Source organism: Carettochelys insculpta, chromosome 6 (assembly GCF_033958435.1).
Source record: "Carettochelys insculpta isolate YL-2023 chromosome 6, ASM3395843v1, whole genome shotgun sequence".
Lineage (NCBI taxonomy): Eukaryota > Metazoa > Chordata > Testudines > Carettochelyidae > Carettochelys > Carettochelys insculpta.
This window is the reverse complement of record NC_134142.1, coordinates 120919045-120934984: the sequence shown is the minus strand read 5'-3', so window position 1 is coordinate 120934984 and position 15940 is coordinate 120919045. Positions and strand designations below refer to the sequence as shown.

Below are 15940 nucleotides of genomic sequence, written 5' to 3'. Positions count from 1 at the left end.
GGCTGCAGCGGAGAGAGGCTGGAACTGCCATGAACGGTTTGCCCCGTCTCTTCTTCCTCTCTGCAAAGGATCAGCTGTTCCCTCTCCTTCTTCCTTTCCGAAGACCAGAGACGTTTGTGGGGAGGGAGAGGATAGGATGTGACAGCGCAGCTACACAGACCTCTGATTGGCTGCTCTTCCCCAGGAGGTGTGGCCAGGAGGGAAGCCAGCCAGTCACAGGGTGGGGAAGCCTGAACTTCTTGCAAGGCAGGGACCATCCTCTGTCATGCTGAGATTGGCTGCAGCAGAGGCTAAAATTGCGAGCGCTGGCAACACTCAAAGAACAATTCCAAACAACTGTCCTGTGACCCAGATCCCACCACCTCTGATGCCTATAAAATGTCAGACAAGGTCACAGGCCACTCTAGGGTCTCCTGCCATTCTGTGGGTGAGGGACCAAAAATGTTTGAGAGCCTGGTCTTGGAAGACTTCCCTCTGAAAGAGGCCATGTGAAGGTAACGCAAACTGGCCATAACGAAAGGGCATCATTACAGAGGTGGCTGTGCCATGGTTCTTTCGGGATAACAGCCGCTCAGAGACTGGAAGCAGACTCAATGTGTAGCGACAATTTTTTCTTAAGAGCGCAATTCAACTACAGGGACAGGAGTGTCCAGAGAGCATTAGTGAGCCCTTTCCACTCACTTCCAGCTCCCCTGCACCCATAGCAAATGATTGCACGGTGTGGCAGAGTCACACCAGAGGGCCACAGGAGAGTAGAAGACGGGAAGTATAATAGCCTCAGATTAACAGGCCCCTGTTCCCAGGGCAAACTAACAAAGTCTAATCTGGAACTAGTTGAACTGGGAATTGAGGCAGGTGTTCTGACTCTTCATTGGTTGAGAAGGACATGGCAAAGGGAAGAAAATATACAGATAGAAACTAAAAAAGGATCCATCAAAATGCCACCCTCCCACCCACCCACATCTTCACATCCTGCTGCACCGTGGCAGTTCGGCCCAGCCAGCGCAGTCGCAGCTTGCAGAAGGCCATGAGAGCAGAGCACGGTGCTGTCTGAGGGAGCTGGCTTTGTCTCCGCCTTCTGTGCCACCCTTTCTCTGCTGAAAAAGACATCCGAGCCATAACCCAAAAATTTGTCAGGATATTTGCAGGCCAGGCATACCCTTTTCAGCTGATTCCAGGGCAGCTCTGGAGCTGGAATGTGACGTTTGTGACTCCAAACAGCTCTCTGCTCAGGCTGTGGGAATAATTGGTTCACCCAGTAAACCAAGAAATTATGGGAAACGTTCCATCCCCTTCTGAAAATGAGCTGAACTTCTCGGCAAATTAGAGAAGTCTGTTTCAGAGACTCAAAGGTTGTATGGTCCTTTAGTTTGATTATTTTGTCTATGGATGACCTGAGGTTTGCATTCCACCTCCAGAGTGAGAACTTAAGATCAGGGTTTCTGCCTCTCTGGTGAATGCTCTACCAGCCAGGCTAGAGATCATTCTTGGGTGAACTGCTCCTTGTCTCCTGTTAGGCTTTGGGCCAAAAGTGGAAAGCACTGGGGCCAGTCTCCAGCCGGCTGATTAAGTTGCTCCCCTGAGTGTTAAACATGGATTTAAGCCCTCTGAATCAGGCACATTTTTCATCCTGGTGTTTCTTCCCCCCCAAGAAAGTTTCAACCAAAACATTCTGGCCAGCAATCTCCTTTTAGATGCTGTGGCAGACCAGAAGCAGCAGCTGGCAAATGTCTGATGGAGGGTGAGCATTTTGGGTGCTGGAGGAATGCCTTTTTGGTCCCCTCCTAAGTTCCCAGAGGGTGCAGACCTGCAGGCTGGATAGGCAGCTGCGGCTCGTCAGAAGTCAGCTTGCAATCAAGCAGCAGCTACCAGTTAAGTCCTCCAGGCTCCCTGTAAAAGGTTTTCCCCAGGCCTCAGTGCCCAGAGAGAAGGAGTCTGGAAGGCTGGGAGAAGGACGGAATAGGACAGGCTGAGTCAAGCCAAGGGATACCAGCCCTCAGGTACCAGAGGGAAGTGGTGGGTGCAGAGGCCCAGGGAAAGGCTGCTGCTGTGAGGCAGGGGTGAAAGCCCTGCTAGCTCCCTTCCTTCCTAGGGTCCCTGGGTCAGAGTCCAGGGCAGTGGGTGGGACTGGACTCCCCTGACCCTTCCCCTGCAGGGGTACCCAACCAGGGGAACCCGAGTCTGGTGGAGTGGAACATACCCCACCCTCACTGAAGACTGATGGCTTGGTAAAGGGAGATCTTTGCCCCGGGAAGCTCCAGGGCAACCAAAGGGCCTCTCTGAGCCTCTGAGGCACACGAGGAGCCACCTGGAAGCACCCTTTGCATTTTATATACTTTGTGCCAATGTGGTCTGGTGCCAAGATAAATGGAGCACACATACCTTTTGCCCTGCTGCAGTTAGGAAACCGCATCACAGCAAACTCATTCACTATGCTCTGCACATTTCCCAGAGTCACTGTTTGTCATAGCAGAAGGATATTGATTGCTTTGGCGACCTGGATTACAGCAGCCCCTTACTGTAGATTTGCCTCTCTAAATTGATTGCCCACTGACGGGTGGCCGTCTGGCATTGCAAGTTTCCACAGAGCCATCGCCGCTCACTTCTAAACTGTCAGATCAAATCTCATTTTGGTATTAACTTCATGTGTCAGTGTCACTCTCGTGTGGGTCTTCATAGTCACAGTAGACGCTGTAAATGAAATCCTAAATTGAAACTATAAAGGGCGCGATCCATAGTCCACGTAGACTGAAGGATGCCTACTGCTCATGTGTCAGTGTGGACGGGAACCCTCGACTTTACAAAATTAGGTGCTACACAATCAACCTTAACAAACTCAGGCTAATTACTTAGCGTAGACATGCCCATTGAACCGCCGCTTATTTGTAGTGTTAAGGTGGTAACCGAGTTTGCCATGAGAAAATTTTGAATGAAATGCAAGTTTTCATTTTCCTTGACATTTTTCTCAGAAGTTTTGCTTTTTTGGGGGGGAAAAAAAGCATTTCTGTATGTTTCATATTATTTGAAATAAAACGTTTTGGTTTTAGAAACTGGATGAAATTTTGGGAATTGATATTTTTTTATAAAAAAACTAAATATTTTTGGATTTTCAGGAAAACTACGTCTTGACTGTTGAAAGTATGTATTGGCTTCCATGCTTTTCTCCTTGCTGACTCCTTTCTGACTCCTTTCTCCTCTCCCCCTTTTTACAGACAAAAAAGGAAGGCAGAAAGAAAAAGGAGAGAGAAGGTTGGAAAGAAACCAAAACTATTGATTTTTTTTTAAATTATCTAACAGCAAAACTTTTTTTTAAAATTTCGGGGGAAAAGCAATTTTTGAAATTTTTCAAATGAAACAAGTTTTCTGACAAAATTTTCACGTGTTACAAAATGCCATTGTGGACCATAGATTTGCACAAGCCCTACCTGATAGCTTTAGGGTTTTAACATAACGTATCGTTCAGTATGGTCAATTAATACAATATTATCCTGAATATCATAATAATCTGTTTTTTTTAATTTTAGCCCCACATTTCTGTAGTCATATTATTTTACAGTAATCTCACTTCCAGTTAAAAATAAATGCATTTCTAGCTCTTATGTTTTCAGACCCTCCCCACCCCATCCGTCAAAATATAAACTTGAAACCTTTAAAAACCAGATGGTAAATAACAAGAGCCCAACATTTATAATTTTTCCATCACTCATTATTTTCAGGGACCTGGCTCCTGATTGTTTAATGCTTGTGACTGTTCATGCTCTATCTAATTGAATAAGGGCACTGCAGACCTGGAGAGCCAGACCAGGGTGATAAATGAAGCCCCAGCCTGGTTCTGGCAGGGTCAGGGTGGAAAAAATGCTTTTTTTTTCTATTGTCTTGCCTGCCATGCTGGGGGGGAAGCCCCAAGACACCAGCCCCCACCCACAAGTTCCTGCCCTTTTCCTGCTTGGCTGAGAAGCAGCTGGCTTTGCTGTATTGAGATGCAGGGCATGGCTGTATGCAGCATCTAGCATCTTGGCAGGAGAGACTCCAGACTGCATAGACGGATCAAAGAAGGAGCAGTCTTCAGCCTGCTTCAGGGTCTGGCTTCTGTGTCATAGAATATTGGAACAAAACTGAGCTGATTATTAAATTTTCTCAAGCTTCTATTCAAAGAATACTGCAGCTTGCATGGTGTGGGCTAGTCGTCACTACGTTCCTGCCTGCAGAGTGTAGATGTGGTCAGAACAATTAGGGGGTGGTAGGTGGCCGTGGGCCCTTTTTTTTCCCCTTTTGGCAAAAATTTCAGGCAATTCCAAAATAGTATATTCTTAAGATGTGCTGTGGTGCATCCTGGGAATTGTAGTTCTGATGCCGCATGCTCACTTATGCCAATGAGGTTGGCGTGCTGGGCTGAGTACATCTCCTGCAAGGGAGCAAAGGGAGAGCTGAAGGCAGCAGACCCTTGCTATATCCTGCCCCAAACATCCTGCAGGGGTTGAAGAACCAGCAATGCAACCTAGCTGACTGACTCCTGGGCATCAACTTGTGGCCTAGGGTCATGCTACAGGCAGTCCACCTCCTTCTTGGTTAGCTCCAGTAAAACTTCCCTTCAAGCTTTTTCATGGTCAAAAATACCTCTCAGTGGGGACTAAATTTATCAGTATAAAGGAGGCTGCAAATAAAGCCCAAATCCCCAAACACAAGATGTTCACCTGCCTATACCATGTGAGGTTTTTCTTCCTTCTCCCAGGCTTTCCAACCTAGCCACTTTGCAGTCTCTGTCCTGCTTCGAAAGAGCCTCTTCAGGGCTCTGTATTGGGGGCATCTCTGCTGGTATCGGAGCTGGAGAGAGCCAACAGCGGGGAGATGTCACAGAAGAACAGGTCAGTGACATTGGAGCCACAGAAGGATAATTTTAACGTGGTAATAGTTTGGATCATTCCATTCACAAACCCAGCAAGGAACAACCCAGCCACCAGCTGGACATAGAGCCTCAGAGACATGACTGCTGTATAAAGGAGCGGGTTACAGATGGCCATGTACCGATTGTATGCCATCACAGCCAAGAGGAAAGATTCCGTCACCCCAAAGAAACTGGTAAGGCTGTATTGCCAGACACACCCTGCGTACGATATGGCTTTTCTCTCTGTGACCTGGTCTGCTAAGAACTTGGGAGTGATGAAGGTGGAGTACCAGAAATCTACGAAAGCCAAATTACTGAGGAAAAAGTACATAGGCGTCTGCAGCTGGGAATCGAGCCGGATAAGCAAGACCAACCCAACATTCCCCAGCAGCGTTACGATGTAGACCGCTAGGAAGAGCACGAAAAGAGTGATCTGAAATGCTGGAGGGTCGGTGAATCCCGAGAGAATGAACTCCATGGCTTCAGTGCAATTTGACCAGGTCATTTCTGCAGTGCACGGCCCCTGTATGCAGAACACAGCTGAAAAGGGTCAATTAACTGCTGTGATTTGCTCGCGGTTGACACACCACACCCTCAGATGCGAGACACTGTTCTGCCTTTCACCATCTCCAGACCAGCAGGCCCCTGGTGTTATTTGGCCCCACAGAAGCCAAGTAAACCATTCTGTGCAACCTCCCACTCCCAGAGGATTTGCTGGCCCCAGGCAGAGGCAGCAAAGGAGAGATCAGCCCCACTGATGGGGGGCAAAGAGGACAGTTGCCCCTGGGCATGGCATTTCAAAGGGATCTGGAACTCCAGCAGTGACCGGAGCTCCAGACCCCTGTGAAGAGCCATAAAGCACTGAGCCACCACTCTGAGGGAGAGCAGGCGGAGCCTCAGGGCTGATTGCCCTAAGCTCCGCCCCTGGCTCCGCCCCCAGAGCAGGGAGCAGGGCCCTCCCCTCGCCCCAGGCCCTTGGTAGCTGTTGGAGCTGCTGGGGGGCAGGCACAGAATAGCTCAAGCAACAGAGTAGGTGGGCAAAGGGACAGAGGCAGAGGAGCCAAGACAGAGCGTGAGATGAAACAATCAGGCCGTCGGATAAATATTTCACCTCTTCTTCTGTCCGCTGACATCACAACCCTGTTTAGAAGAAAGAACTGTTGGCAAAAGCAGCCAGACTGCCAGAGTGAGCGGAGGGCACAGAACCACAGAGGCAAAATAAACTAAAAGGGGGAGCAAGTGTGTTGTTAAGAAAACACCGGCTGAAAGTGGCAGCGGGAAGAGCATGGTGTGTGCAGAGCGCTCTCTTGAGGGCCCGTGTCACATAGAATCTTGGGACTGGAAGGGACCTCTGGAAGTCATCAAGTCCAGCTGCCTGCTCAAAGCAGGATCAACCCCAACTAAGTCATCCCAGCCAGGGCTTTGTCAAGCTGGGACTTAAAACTCTAGGGATGGAGATTCCACCACCTCTCTAGGTAAAGCAAAAGTGTCAAAACCCATCCAAAATGTACATGAACACCGGATTGCCTGGTTTTGGTTTGAGTCAATGTTAATTTTGTTTTCTACCAGCCCTACAACTTCTGTTTGGTCAAATACCCAATTCATTAAAAAATTGCTTCTGCACACTGAGAAATCAGCAAATCGGGAGGTGGGTCAAAGCGTATTTTCATTAAGAATATAGACCTGACAGCTCCGTATTCTGGCTTCACCCCAGAGTCATACCACTGACCTCATAGAAGCATGGAACAATAGATCTGGAAGAGACCTAAAAAAGCCATTGAGTCCAGCCCCCTGCTCTAAGCAGGACCAAACCCATCAGATCAGCCCAGCCAGGGCTTTGTCGAGGCAAGACTTAAACACCTCCAGGGATGGAGATTCCACTACTTCCCTGGGTAGAACATTCCAGTGCTTCACCACCCGCCTAGTGAAAAAGTTTTTCCTAATGTTCAACCTGGACCTTTCCAACCGCAACTTGAGACCATTGTTCCGTGTTCTGCCACCCGTGACCACTGTGAACGGCCTCTCTCCAGCCTCTTTGCAGCCTCCCTTCAGTAAGTTGAAGGCTGTTATCAAGTCCCCTCAGTCTTCTCTTCTGCAGACTAAACAGGTCCATGTAAATGGCCTGAAGTTCTCAGTACTAGACACCCAAACTTGCGGAGTACTCAGCCCCACCTCAGGCCTAGCCATTAAGGTTTCCAGACCTTACTGCTATTGCAGGTGATGTGATGTTCTCTGGCCCAGCTAGGCAAGACTGGTAAAAACTGAAAACAGGCTCCAGAGATTAAGCTTCTGCATAGATTGCCTGACTTAAGGGGGCAATGACCACACAGCACCAGGGTCAGGGTGTGGAGGAGTGAGGCCTCGTGGTTCAGAGCTGGAGTCCATGTATGGAAATCAGAGCCCATGGTCAGAACTAGAGTCAGAGGCCAGAACCAGGGTCCAGAGCCAAACGCAGGGATTGGAGAGACAGATCAGAACTGGGTTACATGGAGTTAGGCACAGCAGGAACAGGCATTGTTTAAAAAGTGGATGTTAAATCCCAGTGCAGAAAATAGGAAGGTGCATAAACTCTAGCAGGTTAAGTGTACAAACATAATAAGAAAAGCCAAAAAGGAGTTTGAAGAACTAGCCAAAGAATAACAGCAAAATGCTTTTAAGTACATCAGAAGCAAGAAGCCTGCTGAACAACCAGCGGGGCCACTAGATGATCCAGATGCAGGGGAGCACTCGGAGACAATAAGGCTATTGCAGAGAAACTAAATGCATTCTTTGCTTCAGTCTTCATGGCTGAGGATGTTAGGTAGATTCCCAGACCTGAGCCATTCTTTTTAGGTGACACATCTGAGGAAATTGTCCGAGATTTGAGGTGTCTTTAGAGGAGGTTTTGGAACAAATTGATAAACTTAAGAGTAACAAGTTAGTGGGAACAGATGGCATTCACCCAAGAGTTCTGAAAAAACTCAAATGTGAAATTGTGGAACTGTTAATAGTGGTTTGTAATTTATCCTTTAAATCAGCTTCTGCACCTAATGACTGGAAGATAGATAATGTGATGCCAATATTTAAAAAGGGCTCTAGCGGTGATCCTGGCAATTACAGACTGGTAACTCAGTGCAGAGCAAATTAGTTGAAACTACAGTAAAGAATAAAAGTGTCAGACATATAGATGAACATAATTTGTTGGGGGAAAGTCAGCATGGTTTCTGTAAAGGGAAATCGTGTCTTACTGATCTACTAGAGTTTCTTCTGAGGTGGTTACTAAGCAAGTAGACCAGATCCAGTGTATATAGTGTGCTTAGATTTCCAGACAGGCTTTTAATTAAAATAAGCTATCACGGAATAAGAAAGAAGGTCCTTTCATGGACTGAAAACTGGTTAAAAGACAGGAAACAAAGGGTAGGAATAAATGGTAAGTTTTCAGAATGGAAAGAAGTTACTAGTGGTGTCACCCAAGGTTTTGTACTGGAACCAGTCCTTTGCAACCCATATGTAAATTATCTTAAGAAAGGAGTAAACAGTGAAATGGCAAAATTTGCTGATGATACTAAACTACTCAAGATAGTTAAGAACAAAGCAGACTATGAAGAGCTTCCAAAATAGCTCACAAAACTAAGCGATTGGGCAACAAAATGTCAAATGGACCGTAATGTTGATAAATGTAAAGTGATGCACATTGGAAAACTTATCCCAACTATACATACAAAATGATGGGGACTAATTTAGCTGTCATAGAATTATAATATGCTAGGACTGGAAGGGACATTGAGAGGTCATGGAGTCCAGCCCCCTGCCCTCATGGCAGGACCAAGTATTGTCTAGACCATCCCCTGATAGACATTTATCTAACCTGTTCTTAAATATCTCCAGAGATGGAGATTCCACAACCTCTCTAGGCAACTTATTCCAGTGTTTGACCACCCTGACAGTTAGGAACTTTTTCCCGATATCCAACCTAAACCTCCCTTGCTGCAGTTTAAGCCCATTGCTTCTTGTTCTACCCTCAGAGGCCAAGAAGAACAACTTTTCTCCCTGCTCCTTATGACACCCTTTTAGATACCTAAAAACCGCTATCATGTCTGCTATAACCACTTGAGAGAGATCTTGGAGTCGTTATGGATAGTTCTCTGAAAACATGCACTCAATGTACAGCAGCAGTCAAAAAAGCATCCAGAATGCTAGGAATCATTTTGAAAGGGACAGAGAATAAGAAGGAGAATATTTTATTGCCTCTGTATTAACCCATGGTACACCACATTTTGAACACTGAACATAAGAAAGGCCATACTGGGTCAGACCAAAGGTCCATCTAGCCCAGTATCCTGTTTGCTGACAGTAGCCAATGCCAGGTGCCCCAGAATAGGTGAACCAAAGACAATGATCAAGCGATTTGTCTCCTGCCATCCATCTCCTGCCTTCGATAAAAGGCTAGTCACCATACCTTACCCCTTGCTAATAGCCATCTATGGACCTAACCTCCAAACATTTATCGAGCTCTTTTTTAAACTCTGTTAGAGTCCTGGCCTTCTCAGCATCCTCTGGCAAGGAGTTCCACAGGTTGACTGTGTGCTGTGTGAAGAAAAACTTTCTTTTATTAGTTTTGAACCTGCTACCCATTAATCTCATTTGGTGTCCTCTAGTTCTTGTATTATGGGCACAAGTAAATAACTTCTCCTTATTCACCCTCTCCACACCTGTCATAATTTTATATACCTCTGTCATGTCCCCCCTCAGTCTCCTCTTTTTTAAACTGAAAAGTCCCTATCTTTTTAGCCTCTCCTCATACAGGACCTGTTCCAAGCCCTTAATCATTTTAGTTGCTCTTTTCTGAACCTTTTCCAGTGCCAGGATATTTTTTTGGGTGAGGAGACCACACCTGTACACAGTATTCAAGATGTGGGCGTACCATAGATTTATATAGGGGCAGCAAAACTAAATGTATTTTCAGTAACGACTCGTTAAACACTACAGAATCTGGGTGGAAATCCAAGGGCTGGGAGGGGGCCTTTGGCCTTCTTGCTAACCAGTGTGATGAGACAGAAGTTTACTTCTGTTACTGGCTGGGTGTATCTTAAGACTATGCCAACGGTCACTCTAATGAGAATAAGCACCAGTTTGGGGTGAGTCTAGCTTATTTTTTACCAATTTGTCCTGAATTTGGCTCTCTCACCTGTGCCCCACTGTGGCACAGGGACAGAAAGGGAAAACTCTTATTTTGGAGAAGTTCTATCAGAACCACTTTCCCACGCTGTACTAGAACAATACGGAAGTTGAACACAAAGCAAATGAATGACAGTTTCTACTCACACTGGCCAAAATTTGGAGCGTAGGGCACCTAGCTGCCTAGGCCTCAATTGAAGACTCAAGATCAAATCAGTTCTGTGTGAGATTTGAAGCTGTCTGCACCCAAGTTGTCCCAGCAGGTGCTGCTTATTAGGATTTTCACATCTGTTTGTGACTATCCTTGATGGTCAGAATTGACTGGAAAACCCATGAGGAATGGATTAAATCAGGGGTCAGCAACCCCTCGCACATCATGCCAAGAGCAGCACGTGAGTTAATTTTCATTGGCATGTGAGATGGGAGGTCAGCCCTGCTGCTCCTTCCCCATGCAGCCAGGAGCTTGCTCAAAGCCAGGCCACCTGTGGATTAACAAAAGACCAGCTAATGCTGCCAACCACCACCTACATGGTAAAGCTCTATATCCTAATTTATTTATTAATGAAGTTATTGTAAGTAGGACTGTTAGTGACTTTAAAAAGTATCACCGGCACTCAGACTGTATGTAGAGGTCAAATTTTGGCAGTCCGCCTCGGAAAGGTTGCTGACCCCTGTTCTAGATCTTTAATCATTTTAGTTGCTCTTCTCTGGACATGCTGTTTTATATGTGTTTATGATGCTTCTTGAGCTTTGGACTTCACCTTCAGAACTCTGTTTCTGCGCAACATCTGCTACATCCTGCTGGGTTGGAGAACTGATGGTCTCATCACACCAACAATCCTGAGAGCTGCGTTAAGGAACAATGCCTGCTTATGGGCATCTCCAGTTGCTCCTGAATCCCCCCTCAAATCAAACCTTTGTCTCTAGTTTCTGTGCTGTTAATTTCCATTTCCAAAGTCTGCAAAGATAATTGTAATTGCTGCCTCTTTGTGCACCTGAGGCCGGAGATGCCTCTGGGATCTCCGAAGGGTCCCAAGGGTCACAGACTCTCCGTATAAATCCTTGCAGTGTCTATGCAGCACCACAATCAATACAGAACCTGTTGCTGCACTGCACAGGCAGGCTGCAGGATCCTGAAGCTCAGCAGGGTCAGAATAATCCTATTTGCTGAGGTTTGGGGAGACATGAGAGCACCCAGGCACTGCAGCGAGGAGTTCCATGGATGTGCCTAGGTCTTGAAATAGGGAAGGAAGGAAAAGGCATTTAATGCAGAAACCAGGTCTTGAGGCTCCAGACCGGGAGCTTCTTATGATATGTCTTCAACTAAGTGAAAGTGGGAAAAGCAAAGGAGACGTCAAGTTGGGAGGTAGCTGGTAAGTGCAAGAGCCTATATTCTATATTCTATTTCCTTGATATTACAGAGAGAGAAGATCCAATGCATCAGCCTTAAAAAATAACCTCTGCCATCCTCACAGTTCTTTCCAGCTGCCTTGACACTTGGCGCTGTGCCATATGCATAAAGGGGATTCAGGATCAACATGAAGGAATGGCCAAATGCACAGGACAGGACTGGCTCTTTCCCACCATTCCAATGACACTATGCAGACATGCTGGTTTTTCTGGCCATTTCAACAAGGTTTATGGTGGGTTTGAGCGGCCAGATCTGGGCAAGCGAGCCAGCATGTACAGTAAGCCTCAGAGTTAAGAACACCCAAGGTATGAATTGCTTGGCCAACCGCAAACCTCGTTTGGAACCAGAAATACGCAATCAGGTGGCAGAAGACATACACACATTGTCTGCAAATACACTGCAGTATTGTGTTAAATGTAAACCGCTAAAAAAATAAACAAAAGCACCATTTGTTTCTTCTTCATGGTAAAGTTTCCAAGATGTACTAAGTCAATGTTCAGTTGTAAATTTTTGAAAGACCCACCAGAACATTTTGTACAAACATTTCAACATTACACACAGCCTCCATTCCTGATGTTTTTGTAACACTGAAGTTCCACTCTTCTGGTGAATTTGGGACAAAATGAATGAGTGAGGGCAACCAAAATGATCAAGGGGATGGAACATATGACCTATGAGGAAAGGCTGAGGGATTTGGGCTTATTTAGTTTGCAGAAGAGAAGACGGAGGGGTGATTTAATAGCAGCCTTCAACTTCCTGAAGGGGGGCTGTAAAGAGGATGGAGAGAAACTGTTCTCAGTGGTAACAGATGGCAGAACAAGGAGCAATGGGCTGAAGTTACTGAAGTTACAGAGGGAGAGATGTAGGTTGGATATTAGGAAAAACTATTTCACTAAGAGGGTGGTGAAGCCCTGGAATATGTTATCTAGAAAGGTGGTGGAATCTCCATTCCCTGGAGGTTTTTAAATCCTTGCTTGGCAAATTCCTGGCTAGGATGATTTAGTTGGGGTTGATCCTGCTTTGGGCAGGGGGCTGGACTCAATGACCTCCTGAGGTCTCTTCCAGCCCTAGGATTCTATGATTGGGTCAAATCCTGGTGTTAAAAAATGGTACGCAGCAAAAGGATTTTGATCAAGGTGTTCTTCACCTGACAGCTCTCAAAACCTTTGTGACAGAAGGCTTGTAGGAGAGTACTAAATAGAGAACATTATCTATTTGTTAACCAATACAGCCAAACAGAGATACCATGGAGGACATTCTTGTATTGCAATAAAGCATACATTCAAGAATTAGACATTAGAAAGACACACTAGAATAAAAGTTTTCTAAGTTGGACTTCTCACAGAGAGACAGAGCCTTGAGAGTGGCAGGGAGACTTAAACCCAATGGTCATAAGCCACCTAGAAATGGCTTTACACCACACAGGAGTATAAGGATATTTGCTGATAAAACAGCCAGTCCTGAGGCATTCTAAGTAGCCTTGGCTTTGATCCTCTGTCTGAGGAGATCAGTAGAAGGAATTCCATTGACTTCAATAGACTTGCAGCAGTATCCTAGAGAGGATGGTAGAACAGGAAGGACAGAACTCCATGGGCCCACTGCTCTTTTCACACCAGTGCAACATCACGAACTGCAGGGGAACGGTGCCTGATTTACACTGGTGGCTGCCAGATCTCGGTCAGTCTTTGGACACGTGGAAGGAGGCGATTCTGTTCTACTGCCCTTCTCAGCAGTATCTGAGCACCTTCCCCTCATACACGGAACAACGTGAGGACCCTCTGTCCCATGGGTTTGGTACCATTTGGGAGCCTTTGAGCAGGAGTGAATAGAGTGACCAGGTGGCCTCCTTAACCCAAAGCATGGTTTAATTTTAAGAGCAGGGACAATACGTAACATAAGAAAAAAAGGGATCTGAAAAACAACAGAAGTTGTTGGCATTGTCTATCCTACTGTGAGTTCTGACATCTTTTGGGGAAGCCTCTGGCATGCCTCCCTTCCCCATTCTCTACTCTGTGGGTCTCAGCCTGGTCCCTTATCAATCTCTTCCTGGTAGTTACCTGCACTCTACAAAGAGCACCACTTTTTATCCAACCAGATGCCCTTTGTCTTCTAAGGTTCCTGGGATTTGGCCATAGTGGTCCAATCCAGTTTGGTGGACTCAGGAAAAGGTTGAGCCAGCTCCTCCCAAAATCAGTGGAGGTCCCATTGTCTTCTAATGACCCCCAAGTGTGTGTTGAGGGGTGTCTTATCTTGAAACCTTGGTTTGACCTCCAAGTGTTTGTTGAGGGATGTCTTATCTTGAAACCTTGGTTTGATTCGCTGTTTGGTTCCCAGTCAACTTTATGAGTTAATCCTGTGTACTCAGACAGCAACTGTATTAGTAACAAGGTTAACATTAGACCTCAGGAGGAAATGTTTTCCTACTCTGTGAAGTTTATTGAGATTTCAAAAATCTTTCCCATCCCTGCTCAGGATAAATAGTTAAAATTTTGAAAAGTTTCATGATTTGGCTTCATGAGAACATTTCATTTTGATATGTTTAAAATGTCTTATTTAGATTTTGACTACATTTGTAAATTTTTTGCTACAGTTAACTCACCGTCAAAAAGAAAAGCAATTTCAATCCAGAAAACTTGATTCTTTTGCATAGAAAATGTCAAAAATGACACTTTGAAAAATTTAAAACCTGTATTTTTCAATAGTGTTTTGAGTCAAGAGAGTTGTCAAAGCCAGCCCTTTTCCCACAAAACAAGTCAGTTTTGGAAAGTTCACATTTTACAGAAAAAAAAAGGAAGTGTTGATTGAAAAACTCCAAACCAGCCCTAATCAACACACCAGACCTGATATACTTCTACACAGTATTTCTAGGTCATTCTTCCTGTTTTTAAAAATAATGGTGCTCCAAAGTTGAATCCCAAGCTCTCAGCAAGTTGAGGCTTTTTGAGAATTCATAGGTGGTTTGAGTGTGAGAGCTGAGGATAATGTAGCTATATTTCTCATTACTAAGATTCTGTCTTTCCCCAACCAGACACCGTCTGCTGCAGAAATGGCTGGATGGAATCAAACCACAGTAACTGAATTTATCCTCTTGGGATTCACAGATGATGCACTGACCCAACTTGCTCTCTTTGTGGTGTTTCTATGTATCTACCTCGTCACCCTTGTTGGGAACCTTGGCATGATTGCCTTGATTCAGTTTGACTCCCGCCTTCACACCCCCATGTACTTTTTCCTCAGTAACCTGTCCTTCTCAGACCTCTGCTACTCCACTGTTGTGGTCCCCAAGACACTGGCAAACTTTGTGGCTGAGAAGAAAGCCATTTCGTTCATTGGCTGTGCCACCCAGTTTTATTTCTATGCTGTGTTTGCCACGGTGGAGTGCCTCCTACTGGCCGCCATGGCATACGACCGTTATGTGGCCATCTGTAACCCTCTTCTCTACCCAGTCGTCATGTCCCAAAAGGTCTGCATATGGCTGGTGGTGGCTTCCTACCTAGTGGGTTGCGCCAATGGTCTGATACACACCAACACCACCTTCCGCCTCCCCTTCTGCACTTCCAACATCATTGACCACTTCTTCTGTGATGTGCCCTTGATACTGAAGCTCTCCTGCTCTGACACCCTCATCAATCAAATCCTGCTGTTCGTCATCTCCTCCTTGATTGGCCTTTTCTCCTTCATCACCATCTTTGTCTCCTACATGTACATCCTGGTCAACATCCTGCGGATCCACTCCGCTGAGGGCAGACACAAGGCCTTCTCCACCTGTGCCTCCCACCTGATGGCCGTGACTCTGTTCTACACCACCATCCTCTTCATCTATCTAAGGCCCAGCTCCAGCTACGCGGATGGGCAAGATCGAGTGGCTGCTGTCTTCTACACAGTGGTGATCCCCATGATGAACCCCTTGATCTACAGCCTGAGGAACAAGGAGGTGAAGGAGGCCTTAAGAAGGACAGTACAGAAGAAGGGAGCCTCAACAGGGTCATAAGCAACATCTCTGATAACAACCCCTCACTTCTCCCTGTAGGGAATAAGGGCTTGTCTACACTTCTGGGAAGATCGACTTGGTCAGGGTTGATCTTCCGGAGTTTGATTTCGTGCCTCTGGTAAAGACACACAGATTCAGTTTGTCTGCATTGGCAGATCCTCCCCCACGATAGCAAGGAGCAAGGGAGGTTGATGGGAGAAACGCTCCTGCCGACCTCCCTCAGTGAGGACGGTCACGTAAGTCGATTGTTGATACGTCCATTCTAGGTACACAACTGCTGTAGGTAGAATTGCATCTCTGCAATTGACTTTCAGGTCTGGTGTAGACCTGGCATAACTGGGTTTATTGGAGACTTTGATCTTCCCGTCACAAAGAGGGAACAACCCAGGGTGATCCTGGGGGACAGGGGAACGTAGGATGGGTGTGAGTCTCCCTGCACTTAGGGGTCTGCCTACCAGAGCCATCTCCTCTTAGGGGGAAAAAATGCCTTTGAACT

General features: G+C 46.1%; 2 protein-coding genes across 2 annotated transcripts in view; one reads left to right on the top strand and one right to left on the bottom strand.

Annotated features, from left to right (window-relative positions):
• The window catches only part of LOC142015166 (olfactory receptor 5G9-like), a 138085-nt gene extending 132722 nt beyond the window's left edge, over nt 1-5363 (bottom strand). Inside the window, exon 1 of the mRNA XM_074998580.1 lies at nt 4834-5363. Within this exon, the coding sequence (XP_074854681.1) occupies nt 4834-5363 (530 nt within the window). The remainder of the gene's footprint in view (nt 1-4833) is intronic.
• A 9136-nt stretch (nt 5364-14499) lies between these two features.
• LOC142014055 (olfactory receptor 5G9-like) lies at nt 14500-15444 on the top strand. Its single transcript, XM_074996067.1, has one exon. The coding sequence runs from the start codon at nt 14500-14502 to the stop codon at nt 15442-15444; it is 945 nt and encodes a 314-aa protein (XP_074852168.1).
• Nucleotides 15445-15940: the final 496 nt, after the last annotated feature.

Excerpts from the sequence above, each read along its gene's own strand:
- LOC142014055 (XM_074996067.1), top strand. The coding sequence starts at position 14,500 with ATGGCTGGATGGAATCAAACCACAGTAACTGAATTTATCCTCTTGGGA.